This window comes from Rhipicephalus sanguineus, chromosome 4 (genome assembly GCF_013339695.2).
Source record: "Rhipicephalus sanguineus isolate Rsan-2018 chromosome 4, BIME_Rsan_1.4, whole genome shotgun sequence".
Classification (NCBI taxonomy): Eukaryota; Metazoa; Arthropoda; class Arachnida; order Ixodida; family Ixodidae; genus Rhipicephalus; species Rhipicephalus sanguineus.
In genome coordinates, this window is record NC_051179.1 from 144,165,778 (window position 1) to 144,192,364 (window position 26,587).

The 26,587-nt window shown below is 46.4% G+C and overlaps 1 protein-coding gene across 1 annotated transcript; it reads left to right on the top strand.

The window, feature by feature from the left end:
* The first annotated feature begins 11,195 nt into the window (after positions 1 to 11,195).
* Positions 11,196 to 26,228, top strand: LOC119391670 (uncharacterized). Its single transcript, XM_037659334.1, has 5 exons — positions 11,196 to 11,372; positions 13,976 to 14,215; positions 17,112 to 17,294; positions 23,485 to 23,667; positions 25,548 to 26,228. Exons 1-5 carry the CDS (start codon positions 11,196 to 11,198, stop codon positions 26,226 to 26,228), a joined length of 1,464 nt encoding a protein of 487 aa, XP_037515262.1.
* The last annotated feature ends 359 nt before the right edge of the window (positions 26,229 to 26,587 follow it).

The following is a 26,587-nucleotide window of genomic DNA, read 5'->3' on the forward strand; positions in this document are numbered from 1 at the left end:
TCGGCCGCTCTCCGGGAGTAACCTCGGTGGTGTCCACGATCTTATCAAACGTGGCGGTCCTGTTTTCTGGAAGTGAGTGCGGGCCGGATTCCCGCCGCCTCGCGTTGGCGCCTCGCTGAGCGTCGGCGCTGGCCAAAGGCGCCTTGGACGACGTGGTCGGTGGCGCGCCCTTGTTGCTCGCAACGCTCGTTCGTGAATGAGCGTTCGCCGGCATCGTTTGTAACGACGAGGAGCTGTCAAAGAGGAGCTGGTATCGCACAGAAGAGCAACCCGGTCGAGCAAGTTCTTCGTCTTCTTCTTCTTTACTTTCGGAAAACACGTGCAATGAAGATTCTGACTCGGGTCGAGGCAATATTCTTATGAAAATTTACGGTGTATCAAAAGAGCTACTTGACCTTTTCTGGGGAACTTTTATACGCTAGTTTTTCACGCAATGCTGCGTGCGTAGAACAAAAAGAACAGCGGCTGCGGTCTCGCCTTTGGCCGCTGCAGCGGCACGACTGTCGTGGCTGCTGCCCGTTGTTATACGGTGGTGTACAGACGTTGGAATAAAATCCCTCTGCAGGATAACATCTAAAGCCAACACGGAGAATTGCACGCATCAAGGAAATTCTCGCTTTGAGAAAAATTGATGCCGAACGTGCGTTTTGCCATCAGCTCCTTATGGGGCCAAGATGCTGAAAACGCTAGGAAGATAGCGCAATGCTGATGCTGCCCAAAACAGCCTTCTAAGGAGGGCAGCCTTTACAAATAAAACTCTACGCATACACATCCCCTAGGCAACTCCCAAAGGAGATTATCCGCAAGTGAGCTCCACTGGTCACACAACTTCACCTAGTGGTGTCAAGCTTTTCCGTGGTTTCACCTACAGTTTTACTGAAAGGGTACCTGCAGCACTTTTTCCGCATGGTCAGAAAACGCTGCCGATTGGTAGTCGAGGCTCCTGAAAACAATTTCATTAGTCAGAGGCAAATTCTAAATCCATCCCAAATTAGCTTCAGATCTGGATGCTCTATATGGCAGGCCCACATAAGCCATGAAAGTCGCATTCTATTGGCTAGGCATGAACGACAAATACGCTGCGTTAGTTACTCTCGACATCGCAAAAAGCGTACGACACCGTCGAACACATAGTTTTAATTGATCCGCTTCACAACCTTAACTTTGAAAAATATATCCAGGCATGAATTAAGGAATTCTTACGAAATAGAACATTTTATCGCTTCCAAAGCGGCATCTCGTCTTCTACGTACGCGTAAACAACAGGCGTCCCGCGAGGTGAGTCCTTTTCCCAGTATTATTTAATGTCTTAACGAGCTAGATTCCACAACATGAGAGCGTACGCACATATGTATATGCTGATGATACTGCTTTTTAAATGATATTTCCAAGATATACGAAATACTACAATCATATTTATCAGCCGTAGAAAGTTCGCTTGATGGCGTACATCTGTATTTAAATGTCAGCAAATACTGTGTACTAACATTCCCCATTGAAAGACCCTAATAACGTGCTATTTTCTTATCGTCTCGCGAATATTCCGCAAGTAGAGAATGTAAAACATCTTGGTGTGATGTACGACCGATCTATGTCTTGGAAGGCTCGCATTGAATACATCGCAGCAAAGGGTGCTCGGGCGGTTGGATTGTTAAGGAAGATCAACCGTTGTCAGCTAGGTTTGCGGAGAAAAACGCTTTTATCAATATACTGCATATATATGTTCGCCTAGTTCTTGAATTTGGGTGCATATTAAATGCTAGGTATGTCTTAGCAAACCATTGGCACTTTGAGCGTTTATATCTATCTATCTATCTATCTATCTATCTATCTATCTATCTATCTATCTATCTATCTATCTATCTATCTATCTATCTATCTATCTATCTATCTATCTATCTATCTATCTATCTGTCTGTCCAGACGCCTACGCCTCGGTGCTCTCGTGATCGCCTCCTTCACTTGGTGTAGACCAAGATTGGCATGGGAGGATAAGAGGATTTGACAAATATGACTGTCGGGTCATGACATGAATGACGTGAAAATCCTGTCGCGTACGTCGTCAAACCCATTCCTCCAGGCACGTGTGGCACATACCCGCTTACCATGGGCCGCGGTGTACGGGTATGCGCCACAGGTGATTGACAGTTTACATCCACGCAGGAACGGCGAGAGCACAGATTGGTAATTTAGATGCGAGAGCGTTAGGAAAAAGCGACATCGGCAGCGTTGACCCGATGAATAGAAAGAATGGCAATTAGGATGCCAGCAGGAATCGAACCCAAGCATTCTGCGTGCCAATCTGGTGTTCTACCACAGAGCCACGCTAGGTCTATGGTTTGGAAAAACAGCCTATGCAGGCGTGATGGTGCAGTGCCAATTGTGGTTGTGGTGCTCGCTATGTAAATTTACAAGAAAGCAGCAAACACAACATATGTACTCCTACGATACAGGCGTCATATCAGATTAACGTCTGTGGTTTCAGTGTTGGCTCCACTGTTATAGCAGTCTAATACACATTACATTTTTATTCCTATGATTCAGCAGACTATATTGAAGCATTGATCAACCCCGGAGGAACACATTAACGAAAGTTATGGTGAATTCCATTGGCAGATTCGGAGCACTTCCAGTAGCGGTTTTTCTGCTCCATTCGGAGCAAGTCTGTTCCATTGGCGGATTGAGAGTGCTCCCTGTATGTTTCATTGGCAGATCTGGAGCAGCTCCTGCGACAGATTCACTCCACGGAGCAGCTCTCTCTACTCCGCGAAAAGCGGCGGATTCGACCGGAAGTCGCAAGCTTCACACGCGTGCGCAGAGCGTGGCGTACCGCGTGCGTGATGAAATACGCTGTCCGATCGCGCCCGTTCTCTCTGCTCGCGCCAGTGAAGGCAAAAACTGCGCGAACCGCGAGGAATGCTGGGCGCTTGCGAAGATGTGCGCTAGCGCCCCCTACCGTTTGCTCTGGCGAGGGCGCTTGCGTTCCTTTGGCAGATTTCCTTCGGTTGCTCTCCGCCGGAGTGGAGTGCTCCGGCGTAGATTTCGTCGGCCACTCCGAATCCGCTAATGGAATTCACCATTTCATATGATATTCCCGTTTTTTGCACCTTAAAGCTCACTTAGTTTCGATAATGCTGACGTATGTACTCTAACGTGAGGGCTGACGTCACGTCGCACCATAAGTTACCCTTTAAACGCCAGTGTTGTCGATGTGCCTGGTAAGCACACGATGTGCACACAGCTACTACACTTACAAAAACCCGTCGATCCACCTCGTAACGCATGGCTCAAAACCCTAAAATACAGCATAGCAGTACTCGCTGACTGCTTCGTATGAAATCGATTCTCACAACGCGTGTGATCTGCCGAATTTTATATACTGGGGCTCCTGATTATAAGCCTCATTATCTTGTAATCCTCGAGAGACAAGCCTTGCGATTATGTTTAGGTCTTCCTTAGTTTGTCGCAATCAAGGTCTTGTATCTGCAAGCTAGGCTCCCCTCACTTGCTACGCGTTTTCAATTGTAAGCGGAACAATCATGTCTAAGGCTATATGAATCCCCCATAAGGCGTTCAGAAATAGGATTTATTGCCCGTCCTCACTTGCTTTTTGGATTATACTCGCCGAGATTTCATACGCCTCAAGTTCTATTCATACAGAGCTTTCTTGACAAATTAGACGTTCAAATTAGTGACGTGACTTCAATCAGTAATAGCGGCAACTCTGTTAAAAAATACACCTTCAGAATATTTTTCAAAAGAAAATGCAAAACTAATGTGGAGCCGCTCTTTATACGCTAGTTTAAGTGATTACCTGGCACATGCGCCAACAAAGATAGTCATAGCGACTCATGCTTCACAAAGGGAAGCGAAATGTAGAATTGGGATTTTCTCTTCTACTCTAGACTGGTCGTTATCCCTTCGCCTACCAGATTTTGTGCCTATCTTTATAGAACAATTTTTAGCGATCATTCGAGCTCTCCGTAAATTAAGAGCATCAATAAGTTCTGCAGTAAATTTGACTGATTCGCTATCCGTGTGTTCCTCCCTCACAGCAAATGAGGACTCGCATGTTATGAGTGCCTTCAAAATTAGTACCACCGCATATATTAGGGGCGAAGCTCCTTAAGGCGTTCGAGGGACCCGTTACGAGGGACCCGTTCGTCCCTCGTAGTCGTAGTCGTAGTAGTCGTAGTGCGTAACCAGTCTTACGCTTTGACCTCCAAGGTGGTGCCGGTGGGAGATTTTCGCTGTGCGTTGTTGAACAATAAAAAATTCGCAGCGTGCGCGTTAACTAAAAGCCGAATTCTTCTGTCTCTCATTCCCCATTAGCAGCCATTGGCATGTTCCAGTAGGAAACGTTAGTAGAAGTAGAAGTGTAAGTGTTAGCTAAAAGCCGACTTCTTCTGTCTCTCATTCCCATTAGCAGCCATTGTTTACCTCCAAGGTAGTGCCTGGTGAGATTTCTCCTGTGCGTGAATAAACAATAAAAATTTTGCTCAAAACGCCGTTGATTATGCAAAACAAAAGAACGCCAGATGTTTCTAAAGCAAAACGAAAAGACGCCAGCTGCTTAACGAAAGACGCCAGATGTTTTCTAAAGCAATGGTTTTCTAAACAATGAAAATTCACAGCGTACATGTAAAATTAAAGTGAGCTGCAAGTCGTCATAAATCATCGAACCTTTAGTATATACGCGCCCGATCTCACGTCGGTGATGATGTACTGGGCAGAATTCACGGAAGATTCACGGTTTACCGATGAACCTCCGCAGCTTCGCCCACTCATCATCATTCACTCCGTGGATATGCTGTGATTTTTTTTATCAAGTTGGTCTTGATTCCTGGACATAAGGGCCTATTCCTGAATTACATTGCGGATGCCCAAGCTACGACATCTTTGAATGGCCCGGTTATTCAAGTATTGCCGGCATCCACATTCAGTATGGGTGCTAGAATAAGGAGGAAAATGGTCTTCAAGGAATATTCTGCACCGTCAGTGATGGCCACAATAGAATTTCAGCACCTCAATCACCATTGGAATAGTAAAACATGTCAAACACGAGCAAATCAAGTCGCAATCACTAGACTACGTTGTCAGATTCCATATCTAAATTTTTATTTACACGGAGCTGGTCTGACAGCTTCCATTAATTGTTGCATCTGCGGAGTCTATGAGACAATAGAACATTATCTAAGTTCCTGTAATAGATATTCTACCTTGCGAAAAATTACTTTAGCTGCCGCCTTCCGACTCCATAGATTGGATTCAAATCTCCCGAATGTAAAGGCGAAGCTTAAGCGTCCCCCAATTTTTTGTTCAAATTCTCCGCCTCAACATTTATATCCGTACTCTCGCATTGATCTATTTTAATGTTTACAATTTTTCTTTCATTTTTAACTTCTTTCGTCGTTAAATAGACAAAATCGAAGTTATTATTTAATAATTTTCTTCTAGAAATACGACCCGGTTCTTCGCCAGTCCCCCAGCGTGGGTGTGTGCCACAGTTTGGATCTACTCTACTACTCTACGCGTGAGCCAAACATTACAGCGCAGCAGGAGGAGGAGGGGGAATAAGCTTTATTATGAACCAGCAATTTAAGTTCCTTGGCCTAGGCCTCCCACGTGGGGACGTCGAGGTCTCGCCTCTTCGCCGCCTCGCGGGCTTGCTCGATGGCCCATAGCTGATCGTCGAGGTGGGAGCTGCTCAGGGCAGCGCACCATCTCGACGAGAGGGTCTCGGTAGTAACATTCTGGTACTGGACGGGACATTCCCACAGCGCAGCAGGCAGCCTGGAATTAACAACCTAAGAAAATAGCATTTTTAACATCTGACTATTACGCAAAGAAATTAACCTAGGATTTTCACACGACTTGAAATCGTACACAATGAGTTATACTGAACAGAATAGTGAAGTGAGATAATAGGGGTATAATTATTCATTTCTTGAGCACCTCTTTCCTTGCAGATAGCTATAATATTGGCCATCTTCCAACTGTTCGGCACACTTCAATTAGCCGTAACCATATAACCCATTACAGAGAGGATACCTTTTCGTACTTCACAGAAGGCACCAACAACAACTAATACAAATCAAAATGACGAATAAATATGTTAACTATAATTTTCATCTCTTATAATGTAGCCATAAACCTTGATGTTTCATCACATATTAAAATTATATCTCCCACTCCCGCCGACAATGAACGCGACGTACACGCCGCAGTGGTCTAGTGGTTATGCTGCACGACTGCTCACCCGAAGGCTGCAGGATCGAAGCCCGGCCGCGGCGGCCAAATTTTCGATGGAGGCGAACATGCTTGAGGCCCGTGGTTTAGATTTAGGTGCACGTTAAAGAACGCCAGGTGGCCGATCTTTCCGGAGCCCGACACTGTGACGCCTCTCATTATCATATCATGTTTTTTAAGACGTAAAGCCTTAACACTTATTGTTACTATTATATGGGCGCGGCGTTGCGCACTGATCCATTAGAATTCGGGTAACATTGCGAAAACGCGACTGCACGACACTCCAGAATCTTTCCTTGAGTGTTTGTTTACGACGACTAGAAATAATTCACACGCATTCACAACAGGATATTGATTTCAATGTGGTATCTTTCATTTTCCTATCGGTTAGGTCTCGGCAATCATTTGCACCTGTATGATCAGAATGGGCTAAAAACGCCTTATCGAACGCGCAAAAAATCCCAGACTTCTTGAATACGCGGTTTATTGGAGAACCGCAGTTAACCTGCATACTTTAGACACACAGAGAGAGAGAAAGCTCTTTACTGAACACAAAATCTTCAGCAAGCCAATATTCGCCTATTTGCTTTTCCGCAAAGAAAAGGGAGGAGGGGAAAGAAGGCCCTAGAGGTGTATGGGCAGAAAGATATGTAAACGAAGAAAATAATCAGGTCTTGTAATAGCTGTCTTAGGCGATGAATAGATAGTGACACACTTAATATGAAATGTGAAAAATAATATAAAATAGGAAAAGAACGTTTATTGGCACAAGACACATTTCCTTGATTAAAGGATCAAAAGGCGACTATAGATTCAATGTAGCATGCTTTAGCTTCCATATATGACATATTACTTACTCAGTGGGTCACACTATCTCAGTACGGCGTAACGGTCAGTTTATTTTTGCATTATATGTGGAAATGTTGCTCTGCTGCAGTCATCATCTTCTGCTCGTACTGTAACAAAATTTCACGAGGTGACGAGCGGACAACGACGACGAAGAAGAAGAAGAGCCGTAGAGGATGGCAGCATCACCACCGCGTCTGGCTCCGTCCCCGGCGGCGTCGCCGGTTCCCTCACTCGGGAAAGTTGCGCGGGTTTCGCGCCACAGTCCACACAAACGTTCGCCACCCGGCTCGTCGAGCTATGGCCGAATACAGCCAGGCACGCCAACTCTTGGAGGGACCGAGACGGCGGAGCTATATACCAACGACCAGGGTCCAGTGACGCTGTTCACATCTATGATGGCCGGGTGGGCGGGCTCCCTGTGTATGGGCACCTCCATAGGCTACTCGCTGCCGGCTGGACGAAGCCTCAGTCACGCCAGGGACAACGCTGCCGCAAGTAGCGACCAGACACTATTTTGGTAAGGTGTCCTTCGTCTTGGTAGAGTAACGCCATACGTACAGTGGCTCATTCAAATAAATAATATAATTGTTGGGGTTTTACGTCCCAAAATCACGATATGATTTTGAGGGACGCCGTAGGCGAGGGCTCCGGAAGTTTCGACCGACCACCTAGGGCTCTTTAACGTGTATCTAAGTCTAAGTACACGGGCTTAATCATTTTCACCTCCAGCGAAATTGAGGTCGCCGCGGCCGGGTTTCGATCCCTCAACCTTCGTGTCAGCAGTCGAGCACCATAACCACTAGACCATAGTGGCGCGTCAATCAAAGAAGTAAGTCTTAAGAGGTGTTGTTCTTAGGTGCCTTCCAGCCGCTGACGACCTCTGGTAACACCATGCGTATATGATCGCCAGTAATACCTGTTAATACAAGTTGTTTAGGCTCTGAGGACACTCTGCGTACGAGACTGTATAGCGGAACAGGTAATTAGTAGACATAGATATTGATAGGAGTGGCTTCGAACACAAAAAGCCTATTCCCCTAACCGCCATAAGAAGATAAAATTCATAGATGTTGGGTGGCAGAAACACAGTATGGTCATACCGTACGCTGTAGTAGGGTACTCTGGGTTAATTTTTGGCAAATGCCGTTAGTTTTGAGCGTTGTAATGTGCAAGCGCTCTAGTGACACTTCACGTGCAATATCGTGCTGCCTCCGTCCATAAAGTAGGAGCGTATGGGCCGATCCTAGCTTGGTACAATACTGAACTGGCAAGGGGATGGGAAAAGAGGCAACAGGGGTCTCAGAAAGAATTTCATTTATGGACTGCAGTTACTGCACCAAGTAACTATATGATCCTACACATAGCGCAGAAAAAAAAACGCAGGACAGCACGTTGGCTGCAACAGGTAACTTTAACATGTGTGATAGCACATCTCAGTCCAGCTCCTTCCTTTTAAATTTTGAAAAAGTGGTGGACGGTGGAAAGTATTCCCAGCCTATAATATTTATTCGCATAGTGCTAACGCGGCAAGCTCTGGCTGTTAATGGTGCTGTTAGCACTGGCTCATGTCGGCTAATGCTTTCCAAATTTTACCTAATTTCGGCTCGTGTTCGTGATTTATAATTAACGCATGCCTAATACAGCCAGTGTCATTTTGCATTTAGCTGCCATCGATGTGCAGCCGCCACGGACACGTAAATGGATCATGCGCGCTTCTCTTAGAAGAAAACACCATTCCCCATTAAGCCACTAGAGTGAGTGAACCTATTTTCCAAATGTGGATATCACGTTTACATGAGATTCGTTAGAACACGCGGCTATTCTGAACTTGACACTAGTTTTAGATCATCAATGCCTTAACTCAACCTGCAGTTCTCCATCTCAGTGATCATACCGCTACGCCATTTTCGCCACCCTACGAAACGCGATCCTTGCCACACCCTGCTGCATAAATTCGAAATATTGCAATTCTACGCCCGCCCTGCTCCGAAGGCGGGTAGAAACGAAACTAAAGCTCTTCGAGAGCTGCTTATCCTACTGCTGGAAGGCACAGTGCCTAACAGAATGTCGGCGCACCCGCCAATCCAACAGGCTAAGGGAGCACAAGAACCTCCCTGAAACGATTGTTGTTTCAGGCCACTCGTCTTTACATTGTAGAAGTTGTGCCCGTGAAGTCTGAACCGCTTTTCGCGCACTGTCGGGGGATTAAGAAAGAAAAGAGCAAGCTGACTTGTGAAGTGATAGAAGCTTATGAAATTGATCGTGATTAAGAGAATTGAGTGAGCGCTCCCTCCATGATGCTCTTTGATTATGATTAGAAGATGATTATTTTAAAGCAGACAGGCAAAGTGCAAAATGACCATATTCTTAGTTTTATTTTTGTTGCTTTTGATAGCGTTGTTGTTGACTGGTTCATCGGTGGTCGTTGGATTCTTGCTCCTTCTAAATAAAGTATCAGCTGTAGCGCAGCGCTGTGCCGTTCCTTCTTGGCTTTTCCCCCATCTGTGTTTACGCTGTAGCCATTCTATCGTAGGTATTCGTGTATACAATTAAATGATGCTGCGGGCGCGCTATCCCCCAATCGAGTCTTCGTCCTGGCATGCCCCATTTAGGTATACAGACAGTCCACTGTGAGAGTACATGTGTGATAATTCGTCCACAGTGATATCCTGCCTTTCACGCTAGAAGCCTGCTTGGAGATACCCCTCGGCATCGGCGCGTTGTGCGCTCGCTCTCCGTATTCCGCAAAAGGTAGCGTCTGAAGCTATTCTAAGATTATTTATTTTTCTTTATTTAATGTTTATTCGAACTTACGATTGCGAAATAGAATAAAAATGGAAATAATTAAGAATGTTAAAACGACACATTTCTTTATAACACGCCATTGTGCCAGCATCTTACATAAAAAAATCAGTTTCACCGCAAGGGTCAAGCAATTATTGCGATAGCAACAAATTGTGATATTATACGAAGTAACGCTGGCTGCTAACTGTTTTGGATCCGATCTCGCGTAACTCTACAAAACGCTGGTTTAAGAGAATACGGCCGCTCCAGGGAGAGATGCTCTTTCCGCCCAGTCTCTTCGTGTTGAGAGCAGCACGCTCATGGCTGCCGAGATAGCGCGCGCGGCAGCGATCGCGACCGCGCCCTTAGTATCAGAGTTGAAAGTTTCTGCTTCCCCGTCGTGTCTTTTCATGCTCGTTCAAAACGGGCGGGGCGTTTCCTCTCTGCTTCGACGGCAAGCCTCCCGAGCGGGGTCAATGTATCGCATGCGCCCTCCGAGCGACGGAGATGGGCCGGCTCGTTTGATCTCTGCTTCAGCCGCGTTCGTCGCCCCCGCTCGCACGCTTTTATCTGTGGTCGAACACACGATGTGCAGGGGGTTGTTATCAGTTTGGATTTTATACGGGACATGACGGCAAAAACCCGTCGAGAGTGTACATATAATTGATAAAAACAAACTCCCACATAAGGTGGTGAAGACGCGCTTGACGAGACGTGCTCTCTGGCACCCCTGTACATCGCTATTGTGCTTAGGTATACAGCCTTGCAGATGCCTTCATTGCGCCCTCATAACTCACCCGCTTTATCATATTTATCTGCGTGTGTAGATAGGCTCATCTAATTTTTATACTTCATAAAAACAACAGTATGGGGCCAAAAATGCAGTAGGGCTACAAGTCATCATGTTCAGCCTATTGGCGTTCACTGCAGACCTTAGTCCTGCAGTGGGCATAAATAAGCTGAAAATGATGATGATAATGATGGTGATGGTAATGATAGTCTTATCACGTGCTGAAAAATAGATTTCTGTATCCAAGTACAAGCCGTAGTGCGTTTGTACGCATTCGAAATAATTCGTCTTCGTTTCGTAATAACGTTGTAATCAATCGCCTCCGTGCCAGATCCAACCTGACGTTTTCAAATCAGCCGTAATTTACTACTAGGTAGGCCGTGTGATGATTGACTAACTATGCGCGTTTCCAAGGAGCGGCGCTCTTTGAAACTCCAGGTTCGATTCTCTGCTTCCGCTGGGTGCCGTGATTGGAGTGCTTTGGGGCTGTTTCCTGGCGTTGTGGCTTGGCCGCCGTTGGCCTATGGCGATCGGTTCCTTGGGCTCCCTGTGTGCATGGCTAGTCATCGCTAAGGCATCCGCCGACTCTTGGAACCTCTACCTAGCAAGGTTCATGGTTGGCGTCTCCACCGGTGTCATCTCACTCGTGGCACCTGCGTACATCGCCGAAACTGCGACGGCCAAGGACCGTGGCAAGCAGGTACTGCTAGTTGTTCGCAAATGAACGCAGCGACATGGCAGAAATAACGAAACAAAAACAAGCAAGGAGTTCCGCGAGAAAGTAAAAAAAATTCGTATGACGACCGAAGAATCTGATTAGTCAAGGATTTTAAAGAACACCAGACGGTCAAAATTTCCAAAGCCCTCCGATACGGCATCGCTCATAATGATATCGTGGTTTTGGGACAGTAAAACCCCAACAATTGTTATTACTAATTTGATTAGTCAAAGCAGAATGTGCCACAAAGCGGACGATAATGGTAAAGTTTTAATGAGCGGACAAAACTTGCGGCGCAATACATGTTTGGAAAAGGCGAGGAATGTGAATGTAGCAGAATGCACACTGCGTTGAGCGGTGGTGATTGGAGTGTTTTAGCTCAGCACATTAGGTTGGTAGGACTGCGCAGAGTGAAGATGATAAAGTTTACTGAACAGGTTCGTAGACCAGCTCGGTATCGAGAAACTTCCCAAACCGTTCCACAACTGAACCCCAGCAAAATGGGAAGCTTTAAATTCCAACCAAATGCATACTTTATCGGTTTGAAGCCGTGTTTAGAAGGTGACTGTTTATTATTGGGTGTGCACATTAACAAGTCTATGACTAAACTGTAAATACATATAGGGCAAACAGATTGTTATCACTGGCATGTGAAGCCTCTCGGCTGCAACGCGGTGTTACTATAACGATACTCATGAAGCCGATGACAGTGATTGGCAGGACGTCCTATGGTATGGTCCCTTGAATACTGGCTAGTCTACCGTCCGCATGGCGCGCCGTATGGGGAAGGGTTGACGCTTTCTAAATGACCCCGCAGGGGGCGCTGCGCGCTTTCGGAATGTCACCCGCTCATTGCTCTCGCCTGCTTGTTCGTTGTGTTGTGGTGCTGCGGATTGTCCGTTGTGACACTACGACCACAACTGCAACGGCGTGTTTGCTGGACTACGTGGACCTCACCTGATCAATCTGGGGCCGGGAACGAATGACAATCCAACTGCAGCAGAATTTTTAGTGATAGTTCGCTAGCATTTTATAACATTGCAAAACCACATAAATCAGGAAATTGTGCCCCAGAAGTTATCACAGCTCCGACTTCTTTTCCTGAGGTACAAACGGAAAGCAAGATTGCTGTACTGGATAATTTGATTGATGGAGGAATGTTTGGTGATGCTCAACATGCACTGCAAGCGCTTTGCGCAATATCAGTTCGTCGGACCACGCGTCTTCTGTGACGGCAAAAAGCCATGAAATGCTTATTTATGGTGTGGCAGGGTACACACTAAGAAAGATCCTGAGGAAGACTTCCTGTAATGAGTGTACATTGCTGCTGTCTGTGGAAAAGCGCGGTGCTGTGGATCATTCTTCTGAATCCACACCAAATTTCCACAATTAAGGTTTGATGTACCCTTCGGGCTCTCTTAAAGATATTATAACCGTCCTTGAGAACAGCTTCACGACATTTTTCAGCGTAAATAAGCTACACGAGCAAAGATGACTCGATCTTAAGGGCTCGTTTTTGTGTGTGTGTGTGAAACACACTATTTAATGAGAATTCTAACAGACAATAATGCCATGGAAAGTGTACGGGATGTTATTTGTAGTAATTAGGATATAAATGTGAAGAAAGTAAAGTGGACGAAAAGATAACTTGCCGCCGGCAGGGACTTTTCTTCACATTTATATCCTAATTACTACAAATAACATCCCGTATAGTTTCCCCGGCATTATTGTCTGTTAGTTCTCATTAAATAGTGTGCTACACGAGCAAAGCATTCTCGACTTTGCCGATTTAATTACGTGGCTACAGCTGCCTGCACTAACATGCACAGAGCATGCACAGCAAATTACTTGCCAAATAGTGAAGTTTTACATTCTTCTACGGCTGCGCTTTTTTGTGAAGGCCCACTAATAATGAGAGAACAACAAAAAAAGAGCAGCTGAAGCATTTGAAAATGAGAAGATGTAAATAATTTCCCTACCTGTGCAACTCTTCATATTTATTTGCTTTCATAACCACTTTCGTTTCCCTGTTTTAGTTTTTTTTTTTTTTGATGCTCATGCCAATAAAATATTTGGAAAAAAAAGTAAACTGGTTCTTTCAATGTCAGTTGGTGCCGTTCCACCTGCGAAACAACCTACACACGTACTACCATGCATTCCATTGATACATGTGCCTCGGCAAAGCAAGCCTTTGCGCACGAAAGCACGTGAGAACTTGTTAATCGAACCGGTTAGTATTTGCCATGGGCACAATTACGCTGCAGCAAAAAAAAATATTGCAAGAAATGGTCTAGCTGAACTATGCTGAACGTGCGCCCGCGCTTCGTCGACACGCAGCTGGTCGGCGGAGCGCCGCTCCCCAGCATGAGGACTGCTCGAAGCGCCACCACCCGCATCATTCGGTAAGCGTGCTCGCTCTCCTCCGCGGACGGCAGACTAGCCAATATTCTAGGGACCCTACCTATGGTACGATGTGCGGTGGGAACGATGTGCGAGTGCGATCACTGCGCGAGTAAATACGATATACATGTGTGCCTGTTATTTATGTGTTATTTCGGTCATTTGCGGAATTCATTCAATCACAGTGCGGAACAATACAGACCTGCATCGCCGCGGGCATGCTTTACACGTACGTGGTGGGACTCTTCACGGACTGGTCGCGGATAGCCCTGTGGTGCGCGGTGCCATCGGCCTTGTCGGTGGTGCTCATCATGCGAGCGGTCGAGTCACCCCGCTGGTTGATGGAACAAGGCAAGCACGACGCGGCCCAGATAGCATTGAGGCAGATACGCTTCATCACTTCGCAGGCAGATGGGGAGCTGGAGGTAAGGGTGGCTTTTAGTGTGAATTTATCGGTGCCTCTTGCTGAAACTCTGTGTTCAACATTTTACGGCTAGCACCACTGCAAGCACTGGAGTGACGACAGAATTGAAAAAAATTTCAACCGTTCAGTGTCAGTTAACGCTTCAATCCGCAATGTATTCTTCAGCATGTGCTTCTCTTTGAACGCGTATGAATGGAAACGTCCATGCCATAGATGAGATCGCTAGACTTCCTGCATAACTCGGGTATGCATTGAGGGCTTTAGGGACTGTAAGACAGAGTGGCGGTAGAGTCGACGATTGCCAAGTGAAACGTGCTTGCATAAAGCCGAATAAGTCTTGGAAAACCATAACGACTATAATGAACCCCGAAGGACCATGTGCACGTGCCACATACGAAGAGTGGAAGTAGGTCGAACCCCTTCTCCCTCCCCCTACATTGTCTCGAGCCCATGGTGACATCATTCACCAGAGGCCTGCTCACGCATACACCCCTGTCTGGCGCTCACGCCGCGCAAAGTCGGTGCTTTCCGCATGCGTTGCAGAAAGTATACCGACTTAGATGCAGTCGCCCGCAAAAGGATAAGATGTCCTTATCCAGATAAGAGAATCTAGTGACATTATTATCACGTTATTGTTATCACATTTTACTGAACAGTAAGTCAAGAAAAAGCACTCACCCAGTGCCGTGTATCACTGAAACATTGTAATGTTGCATTTTTAATCTATCCTTCTGATGTCTAACGCTTTCCACACACAATTTATCTTAATGCGACATTCGTTGATACGAATAGCAGTACTCACTAAATTAAAAATCCCACGCTCATGTTCCACGCTGTTGTGCCTTTTTTAAAAGCTTGATGTTCTTGAACGGATACTGTGTGCAGGTAGCCGAGAGACAAATAGAAAGAAATTCCTTACTTTACTATTAGCGCAAGTAAATAGTTTTTGTGATTGGCTACGCTACAAACTGGCCGCTAGATGCATCGCGCGACAAGTTCATATATACCATAAACGTTCAAGCATCCGAAATTGAGAGAGAATATACCATGCGGAAATCGTTGACCAAACTCTTAAGCGCGCAGAAATAGCACCGCAGAACATTATTGAGCAAATATATGTTGAAAATTCAATCGAAGAGATAGAAGTTCCAGGAGTTGCAAGGTGTCACAGATCATACCTTAATGCACTTTTCATGCGGTTGACAAGCAAGGAACTTCTTGTGTATACCTGAGCGTTGAATGTGCTCGTGATGAGGAACGCAAAATTTTGTCACAGTAGTGTTACATATGCGCACAACACTACCGTCGCTTCATGTTCCCCTGCAATGTATGTGTCGTCATAACACTTGACCGACTGTGAGTGCCAGCTATGTTACGCGGCCTAAACCTCTCTGTGCAGATAAAATAAAAAATGTCTGCTTCTACCGCAATCGAGAGTAGATGCAAGCGTGATATGGCCACCGTCAAAGCAGATTGTTTAGAGGTGATACTAGCCTCAATCTTTGGCGTCACGCTGCGTGAAGCGCACCACGCAGTGTGGCGCCATCTCTCGAAGGATGCGACAATCTTCGCCGCGAAACCATTGCCACCACAACTATACTCGGCGACAACTTTTCCTGACAGCACGGTGGAAGCTACAGAACCAAAGTGCATGCCTGCAACCGCGCCAAAAAATAGTACTGATGCTTACTGATAATTTTCTCATTTGTGTTGCTGAAATAAATGCTGCTTTATTTATTATGGGACTCAAACAGTTGCGGGAAGTCGTACGTAAAATACCGTTATTGTTCACTTTGCAAGAATGCGTTATTTTATTTCCATTTCTTAGACAGCACCACCTTTTCAGCACGCCCGTTTTCCAAAGTAAACGTGGCGTCCATGACGTAGTGGGTCAGTGTGCGGCCGCAAACGCACTGTTTAGTTTTCCAAGAAAAATATACTCGTTATATGACACGAAAATTTACACTAAACTATCGAAACGTCACCCCATTCACATTTTTCGTGTATATGTTTTTCTAAACGCGTGAACGACGCGAGCGAGCGAGATCGAAAACAGCCGCAAGCTGCCGTACTACTTGCGGAGCAACACGAATGTGCGGAAACCCCGCCTCCGTAGCTTTCACTCCACTGTCAAGATAAGTTGTTGCCGAGTATAGTTTCGGCGGCGCGCCGTTTGAAAGGGCACAAGCGTGGAGCGGCAGTTTAAAAGAGCGAGTGAATGGTGCCCTTTATCTTCCTTTGGAAAGACGCTATTGTAAGTGGCAAATAAAACTTCAGCCTGCTAGAAGTTATAGCTGCGGCGACAGAGAGCACAGACACTAAGAACCAAGATGCAATATTTTTTTTGTAATTGGTAACTAGCGTATGTGATGCGGTTGTGTACAAAGGTCTGCCAAAGACCGCATTTCTTTAAACGTTTCGCTGGTTTCCCTGATCTCGTTTCAGTCTCGTTAGGATGTCCGATAACGGCGTTCTCTTTTGGTTCAATGTCAATTTTAAAGGTCGCCGGCAACGGGAGCTAAAAGCATCTCACGCTTAAAACAGTTCAGCTTCGACTATCGACTCTGCTGGTGCCGTGTCCAAGTCGCTCCCACAATTTATAAACCCACTTTCGCATGCGCAGCTGTCACTCTCTTTCTTTTGTGCCTTTGTTCGGCTCCGTTTCGCTGGTCTATCTATTCAAAAACACATACTAGTCACTGTGTTCCCGCTCTGGCAAATTCTTCTTCTCAGTCAGTTGTTCTCGAGTGCTACAAAGTTTCACCGCCAGATGTGCGCAATTCGCCTCCTCAGAAGCTCGAGCCCATCAGCACCGATCTACATCCTTGTTTAGCTCGTTCCTTCAGTCCCATGTCTGTTGTTAGCTTCCTTTAATAACTCTTCGCTTTGCACCGCAGGAGATCGAAGTGATCTATGTGAAGACACCGACTCCCCTCCGACACTACATGCTCGCCGTGATGGTGATAGTGTTGCAGCAGTTCTCCGGGGTCAACATGATCCTGACCTACGCCACCGGACCCATGCATACTACGTCGTCGTTGACATCACGTCACTTCTACATCATACTCGCGATTGTACAGGTGCGAGTCTGGAAACACTGGTACCTCTGATAAGCCGAGCTTACATTGCCCTAGCTTGCACTATTAGGGGAAGAGTGTTTGCCAGAAAAAATATCATTACCCGCCGTGGTAAATATACAATCCGCAGTTTTCATCGACGTATGGTGTAGCTCATAATCATATTGTGTTTCTGATACGCAAAAGTCCACAATTTAGATTTAAATGCGAAGAATTTCTTAGCGACCTTTTGCGACATTAAGCGTATCTATCTATCTATCTATCTATCTATCTATCTATCTATCTATCTATCTATCTATCTATCTATCTATCTATCTATCTATCTATCTATCTATCTATCTATCTATCTATCTATCTATCTATCTATCTATCTATCTATCTGCGACATTGTTCTCTCTTGGTCGTTTGGTTAATGGGACGAATGCCAAAATTGGTATACCATAACATGACTGTATGGCGGAAGTAAATGACAGGTCCTAACATATTAATTATAACGTGCATATCGTGTACTTCAAGATTTACACGACACTGTCTTGGTGCGCTTCCGGCCGTTTGTTAGCCAAATTGGTATGGCATGACAGGAGTGCGTGACGAACATCCGTGACAGGTCATGCATTGTATATACCAGAATATACGTTTCAGTGGCATGGTATACACCATATTGTATGTACATGCCTGCATGAATTACAAACATGCGATATATAGTGAACTAGATGCAATGATATTGTCACTTGCGAAAAGGAGGTCCCCGGGCAAGAAATACCACGCTGGCAGAAAGACTGACGCAGGTCTAACAATATGGCCGCGCCAAAACCAACAAAGACTGAGCGAGAGCGCGCGCTGTCCCAAACGACTCCTTCGTTTGCTTTTGCTCGATGCGGGCTCGTGCTCGCCGCAGTTCATCATCCAGGTGGCAATATGAATGACTCAATTTGCCTCAAAGACAAACAAGACGATGTGTGCAGCTCTTTGCTGGCTGCTTCGCACTCCATCAATTCCCACACTGCGTGATATCTGCCAGATTTTCTTTTTTATTAAAATATCATACCACGTTTTTGTTATTTAAATGAAACTTCTGTGGGCACCAAGGTAGCACCACATTACGCCAATATCTTTATGGGAGAATTAGAAACAGAATTTCTCACCCGACACCCTATAAAACGACTCCTCTAGATGGTACATAGATGCCATATTTCTTATGTAGACTTAGAGCGAAGAAGAACTGCTAAAATTTATCGGTATCTACAACTCGGTATGCCCTAACGTACGACTTACACACATGTAGTCAATGAAGTAAAGATGATTGCTTTTAAGGGCTCGTTCTTTTTCTTTGTTAGACACAATATTCATGAGAACTAAAATACAATAACGCCCAAGAAAAGTATGAGGGATGTTATTTGTAGTAATTAGGATATAAATGTGAAGAAAGTACAGTGAACGAAAAGTTAACTTGCCGCCGGCAGGGACCGAACCTGCGACCTTCGAATAACACGTCTGATGTCCTACCACTGAACTACGGCGGCGTTCATCCTACCGTCCACTTTATGGGGTATATATGTGCATTTAAACTTAGGAGTGTTAGTCAGCGCCGATCGCAGCCATGGCGGCGAGTGTGGAACACTCTTCTCCTGCCTGTTAGCGTCACGTAGTACGTGATCTTTTTACGAGCTGGCAGCTGACCAATAATCCCTCACCTACTACCTGAAGGTATCAAGTCTGCCAGAACTAGACCCTCGCTATGAAGGAAAGCAGATCCTAGCTATGAAGGAAAGCAGATGACTGTTAACAGCTCGTTTCTTTTTTTTCTTTTTTAGACACAATATTAACGATAACTAACAGACAATATTGCTCAGGCAGTCGTAGGCTTTCTGCACATGACTGTGGTTATACACAATAAACTCTCCACCACAATATCCCGCAAACCAACAGATCGGCAACTATGTCTTCATTATCAAAGCGACCACACGCGCCATTGTAAAGATAGCATTCATTACAGCCAAACTCTCCGTTTTAAAATACCTTGTTCAAAGCAGGTGGATCTCGACATAAACACACAAACACTAAGTATCATGCTCGACAAAAAAAAATACCCGCCACGAGTAATAGGCAACGCTGTGCGAAAACCAAAAAAAAAAAAAACTGAACCGCGACGACCTATTCTCAACGTAAACGCACCAGCGCGCCCCGAAACACACGAGTCTATGTCTAACCCTCAGCAAAAATTTTCGAAGTGTAAGGAAAATTCTTAGACGACACTATAATTTTTTTTATTGCGAAGTGAACGCCTAAAAGGAGCATTTCCATCAGCTCCGGGCGTTTCAACTGACGGTCCACTTCTGGCAGAGCGTTGATTTCGCATGGGATTAGAAAAAGACATATTTATTTTCTATTTCGGCCACCGGCGGCACGTCAAGTGTAGTGAGCAGGACCACCACAAGGTCTGAAGATACATCAGCGAAGAGGATAGTCCTCTTGCCTGGTATCTACCATAACCTTTATTCTTAATGGTAAAATGAAACAATTATTTATAAATAAGTGCCCTAACCATACAATCTATTTCCAGGATATGAAGACATCTGAACGTAGCGCCATCTCTCGGCCGCAGCAACAGCGTCCTGCCATAACTGAATGGGAAATACGCGAAAAAAATAATATCTCTTGAAAAAAAAAATACAGTTACCAAAAAAATGCCAGGCCTGCGCGGAAAGCGCAGCACAGTCACAGCGAAAGCTGGAAGAGCGGCATTTCTAGAGCCCGTTGTAAACTCTCTTGGGGCTACTAATACAAGCACACTAGCAATGTACCCACTACGCCATAAATCACAATATTTGTGAAATTGGGAAGCACCTACAACGCCATTATTCGTCATTGTGCGCAGAAGCGAGGTTCCAGCTACACACATGTAAGGCATTATGTGCACTTTGTTTACGTGACCACTGATGACGACGAAGAATTGTGGCTCAGCCCTTTATAATGGGTTGGAAGCTTTAAACGGCTCACCAGTTACGTAATTCGCATTGTGTGACGCCCGGTCGCTCCCACCATGCAATATAACATACATTGACGTGAGAAAGAGAGACAGACAGAGGGGAAAAAACTTTATTGAGACCCTGAGGATATGGATAATCGGCTCATGGGCTTCCTTGGCAACCAATGCAAGTGCACTTGCGAGGAACCCACTATGCTACAAATCATAATATCTCTGAAGTAGGGAAGCAGCCACTATGCCATTTTTCGTCATTCAACGGAGAGCCGTGGTACCCGCTAAAAACATGTAAGGCATTATGCGAACTTTGTTGGTGTTGTGCCTGATGACAATGAAGAATTATTGCAGAGCCCCTTGTAGTGGGTTGGATGCATCCAACAGCCCACTCGTTGCGCAATTCGCATTGTGTGACGCCTGGTTACAGAATTCGCGTTGTGTGGTGCGTGGTTGTTATTTCAATCTTCTACCACACTAAATTACATATGTTAATGTGGTTCCTTCTGGACATGAAGCCTGTATAGCGCCTTTTTGCAAGGCAGTTCCAAGCACCGGCATGGCTCCGAGGTACAACACTGGGCTCCCACGCAGAGGGCCCAGGTTCGAACCCCGTTCCATCCTGGAAATTTTTTCTTATTTCGTTTTTTTTCTTATTTCGAGCGATAGTGGTTACGGACACCGGCGGCGGCAGCGGCGGCGGCGGCGGCGGCGGCGGACAACTACGCCACCAAAAACGGCCGTTGAAATGATCTCATAACAGCTTTCGCTGTAAAAATTACAGCATATCCACGGGTGAATGATGAAGAGCTTGGGCGAGGCTCCTGAAGCAATCATGGTTACACCGTGAAATGTTCAGTGGTTTCGCCCAGCAGTAATCAAAGCGATGTGCCGATTTGATTACTGCACGCCATCTAGCGTGCAGGGTGCCTCTGCTTTTTTACAGCGAAAGCTGTTATGAGATCATTTCACCGGCCGTTTTTGGCGCCGTAGTTGTCCGCCGCTGCCGCCGCCGGTGTCCGTAACCAGTATCGCTCGAAATAAGAAAAAAACGAAATAAGAAAAAAATTCCAGGATGGAACGAGGTTCGAACCTGGGCCCTCTGCGTGGGAGCCCAGCATTCAACCTCTGAGCCATGCCGGTGCTTGAAACTGCTTTGAAAAAGGTCCTACACAGGCTTCATGTCGGGAAGGAACCACATTAGCATATGCAATATAGCGTGGTAGAAGAGTAAAATAAGCACCAAGCGTCGCACAACGCGGATTCTGTAACCAGGCATCACACAATCCGAATTGCGCAACGAGTAGGTTGTTGAATGCTTCCAACCCATTACAAAGGGCTCTGCCATAATTCTTCGTCGCCATCAGACACAGCATCAACAAAGTGCGCATAATGCCTTACATGCGTTTAGCAGGTACCACGGCTCTCCGTAGAATGACGAAAAATGGCACAGTGCCTGCTGCCCTACTTCTCAAAAATTACAATGATTTATAGCGTAGGGGGTACCTCGCAAGTGCACTTGTATTGGTTTCCAAGGAAGCCCATAAGCGCATGATCCATTTCCTCGGGGTCTCAGTAAAATTACAATGATTTATAGCGTAGTGGGTTCCTCGCAAGTGCACTTGCATTGATTGCCAACGAAGCCCATAAGCGCATGATCCATTTCCTCGGGGTCTCAGTAAAGTTCTTCGCCCCCCCCCCGTCTCTCTCCCACGTCAACGTATGTTATGCAGCATGATGGGAGAGGCAAATAGCGACCGGGCGTCACCTAATGCAAATTGCATAACTTGAGGGCCGTTTAAAGCTTCCAACCCATTACAAAGGGCTGAGCCATAATTCTTCATCGTCATCAGTCGTCGCGTGAACAAAGTGCACATAATGCCTTACAGACGTGTAGCTGGTGCCTCGATTCTCCGCAGAATGAGGAATAATGGCTTAGTAGGTGCTTCCCAACTTCAAAAAAATTGTGATTTCAGGCGTAGTGGGTACCTTTCTAGTGTACTTGTATTGTAGCCCCAAGAGAGCTTACAACGGGCTCTAGAAACGCCGCTCTTCCAGCTTTCGCTGTGACTGTGCTGCGGTTTCAGCGCAGGCCTGGCGTTTTTTCCTTTTTTTTTCTTTTTTTTTTGCACACATATTGCATACATCTCTATGGGACAGCGCCATGTATATTGTCACGGGGTCGTGACGTCGACGAAGGCAGCAGTGAACACGTCGGAGATGAAACTCTTTATTTGGCCGAACTTGTGGCCGAGAAACTGAAAGTCAAACTACAGCAGTACGCTGATAGCGGCGGACAGAGCGTCGACCGTCGATTAACTGACAAGAGGTCAAGCGCGTCGGCTTTTATACAGGCGTTGTCGAACTTTCCAGCAATATCACTGGTGGCGGCGATATCTCTGGACAAAGCTGGAACATTCGCGTGCGGGGCGCAATCTTAACAAAACGATCTACTACAATCGCGAAGTTTCTCGAACACTGCTTCGCGGACAGCGTCGAGCGTTGATAACCGTCCCTGCCGGTCAAACCCGAATAAATCAAAACAAGACAAGAAGTGGGCGTGGCAATATCGTCACCCAACTGCAGTTTGCATGCATCTCTATGGGACAGCGCCATCTATTGAATGATACGGGAAACGCGACGGCGGGGGTAGGCCGGATGGATCGACGACCGACCAGCTGATGCTATAAGGAGCTTCGCTCCTAAAACGACTCCGGGTTCTACACAGCAGAGGGCTACTGGAACATTTTAGTAAAATTGTAGTATCGCACTACAAAATGTGTGGCTTCCCAGGAAAATTGAACACCGCCCATGAAAAACTATTAAACACTGTGAGAAGCGACGCAGATTGTAGTGCGACAGTGTAATTTGCACAGAAAGTTCAAATAAGTCTCTGCTGTATAGAACCAGGAGTCGTCTTTGATACCTAGCTTTCTTCGTCAGATATGTTGTTTTTTTTTTCGCCTATCTCCCATTCAGTTAAGCCAGTCACCGGCGAGAAATGGCGCTACGCGTGCAAATGCCCCCAGATACCAGTCATGGTGTCGTTAAGGGATCGCGCACTATGGAATTTTCATGCGGCCACATTTAATTGAAAGCTGCGACAACAGCACCGTTTACGTGACGCAGAATATGTACCGCGAGGGCGTTTTCTTCCAATTACTGCTAATGCCTCTTTTCCAGACAATTTATGTCTAGTTCTTCGCAATGCAGCTGGTGTGTACGGGATTGGCCTCTCAGATGCTGGACATTTTCGGCCGCGTGAAGCCCTTGGCGGTGTCAGTGACCATTTGCGCGTGCAGTATGATGGCTCTGGCAGGCGTCTACTTCGCCTTTGGAAACGCACACGGAGACGTAGACAGCGAGCTGGGACATCACCTCGCCGAAACGTGCAAAGTACGCAGCACTTGAAAGTGCAACATTTGAGACATATCCAGTGGATTTTCCCGCGCGCTCCTCGGCGAGCCTGCTGTAGCGGGTGGGAAAATGATCATAACAGCCATATCGTAAAGATACCTACTGAGTGACTCATTCGTTTGAAAAAAACAAAAACAAAAGTGAACGCTGAGCCACCGTACAATCATCATTTAGATGAGATTCAGTTCTATGAGTGTATGCTGACGGCAACATATGATTGAGGCACAACGTATCATTGTATTAAATCTTTACCCGTCGCGCCCTCTTGCGGCAAGCGCCAGCTTGCCGCGAAAGGGCGCGACGGGTGCTTCCGGAAGGGTCGCTTCCGGAACTCTTTAAGTGCTTCGCACTTAAAGAGTTCCGGAAGCGACCCTCATCCTCAACTTAAGTGTCTGGGGACCAATTCACAAAACTTGTCTTTTGCAAGTGTGTTTTCCATTAGGTCAGCTAGCGTCACTAATGATACGGTCCGCATCGTGATTGGGTGAAATATTTTCTTACGAATATTATGCGGGCAAAAAAATAAAAGTATTGCAAACCCGAACGACCTCTGCATCAACTCTTCCCTCAGTGTTGCACATGAAACTTTACTAAAGTCAAGGCGTTCATCGGCAATGGTAGAGGTTCCCATTTCGATCACCAGCATGGTCACCCATTCACAGCATTCTCCCCTTCCGTGGCCATGCATGACAAACTTCCGCTTCATGTTATGTGATCTACGATCACATAACATGAAGCGGCAGTTTCTTATACATAGCCTTGGAACTACTTACTTTCTTTGTGTAAAGCACGGTGGAAATTTCTGGTCTTCACAGTTAGCGACGCTAGGCAAAAATTGGCAGAGCTTGCACTAAGTCACGCAAGGCTTGAAACAGCGAAACTGGACGATTCCGCAGTCTAATCCGATTCCTTCTAGGTTGTTAGGTTTTAGCTAGGTTAGTCATGACACGGATGTCCAAGCTCCAGAACCGAGTGTTCGCACCTCTCATCATAGGCGTTCGTACGGGGGGGGGGGGGGGGGCGCCCCGCCTTGTCACCTAAGAAGGAGAGGGGGCGAATGTCTGCCCCATATAATGACTTAAGGGGGGACACTGCTCTTAAAAATTGTTCTTTATTTCTTGTTCGATTTCGATGAAACTTTGCGACCTTATGTATATCTGTGCGCTGATTTCAAATATGCAATTACTTTGCTAGTATATTGTATAGCTTTAGATGCGAAGCATTTCTTAGCGAACCTCAGGCACTTCGGGCTTTTCTATCTACGTATCTATCTAGCCGCCTAGGTCTGGGCGCTCTCCTGGTCGTCTCCCTAGCTTGTAATATACCAAAATTGGCATAGCAGGGGATCAGTGTATGACGAACACGATTCACTGGTCATGACATGAATAACGCGAAATACCTGTCTCGTACATCATGAAACCAGTTCTCTCAGTCACGTGTGGCACATATCCGCATACCAGAGTTCATGTTATGCGGGTATGTGCCACAGGTGATACAAAGTCTCAACAAACACAGTAACCGCGAACGCACACATTGACACCCAAGGAAAGCGATAATAATCATAATTGTTGGGGTTTTGTGTCCCAAAGCCACGATATGATATGAGAGATGCCTTAGCGAGGGGCTCCGGAATTTTGACCATCTGGTATTCATTAACGTGCAACAAGATCGCACATTACACGGGCATCTAGCATTTTGCCTCCATCGAAAGTGAACGCCGCGGCCGGGATAGAACTCGTGACCTTCGGATCAGTAGGCAAGGATTTGTTTCGAAGCGATCGGCCCCGACTTGGGTTCTGGGCAGATTTGTTCCAGCGTTCAGACTCCAGAAGTGCGCATGTCCCGGTCTGTGTTCGCAGGTCGCCTTCTGCGTCGGATACTCGATCGGTGTTGGTCCCGCCACCTGGGTGCTGGCCGTCGAACTGTCCCCTTTGCGAGGCGGGGGCTGCGACTTCGGCACCGCCTGCGTCTTCCACTGGGCATCGGCACTGGCCGTCTTGAGCCTAGTCTCGACGTTCAGCTTCTCGGCCAACTCGCTGGCGCTTCTGGCGTTCTTCGCAGCCTGCGCCACTCTTGTAAACGGCGTCGGTGCCTTCTTCCTCCTTCCAGACACCGACTCGGTGTCCCTCGAGGCGATCCTGCTCGAAGGCCAGAAGGACAGACCCGAGAAGCCCCAGAAGGCCCACGAATTTAAAGAATCCTCAACCACGCAACCGGAAAAAGAGGAGGGGCAAAAGGAGAATGAACGGGAGACGAGCAAGGATGCTGCCTCCGGACAAGCAGCCTCCGGGCATGTATCCCCCGGACATTCGAAACGAGCGGTGCTGACGGCGGGAAAACGAACCCCGCGTGCGTCGCCGCAAGTGTCGCGCCAGTCCTCTCGCGCCCACCATTCCCGCGCCGACGCCCGTGAGGAGGATGACGTCAAAGGCGTGACTTCGCCCGAAGTCGAAGGCAAGACTGCGTCGACGGTCGAAAAAGCGGCGACCGCTGCTGGCGCCCGCGGCAGGCGCTTAAAGCAGCCGCAAGGAGAAACTTAGGAGACGGCTTGTCGTGCTTTTTGCTGTAGCGCACGGGATGCGCTCGAACTGTAGTGAGCGGCTGTGCAGCTTTGGATTGTTTCAAATGCTGTTCGGCACCGCTTGCGCGGTGTTGTGTTCTTTTATATTTTTGCCTTTCAATTCCCGGTGTTTTGATTATTTATCTAGATTTCGCATTTACCCTCTTCGTTGCCCCGAAATAACAAGAAAAGGTGAGCCAATTGGACGTCCTGTTCTCATTTGCTTCGTTTAATATGCACCAAAATTTAGCAAGGCAAATCGCTAATAATAAAGCTTATTAGAAAAATAGGGAATTCATAAAATTAAGTGCGGCTGCAAATATAAACGGCTTGCAACCT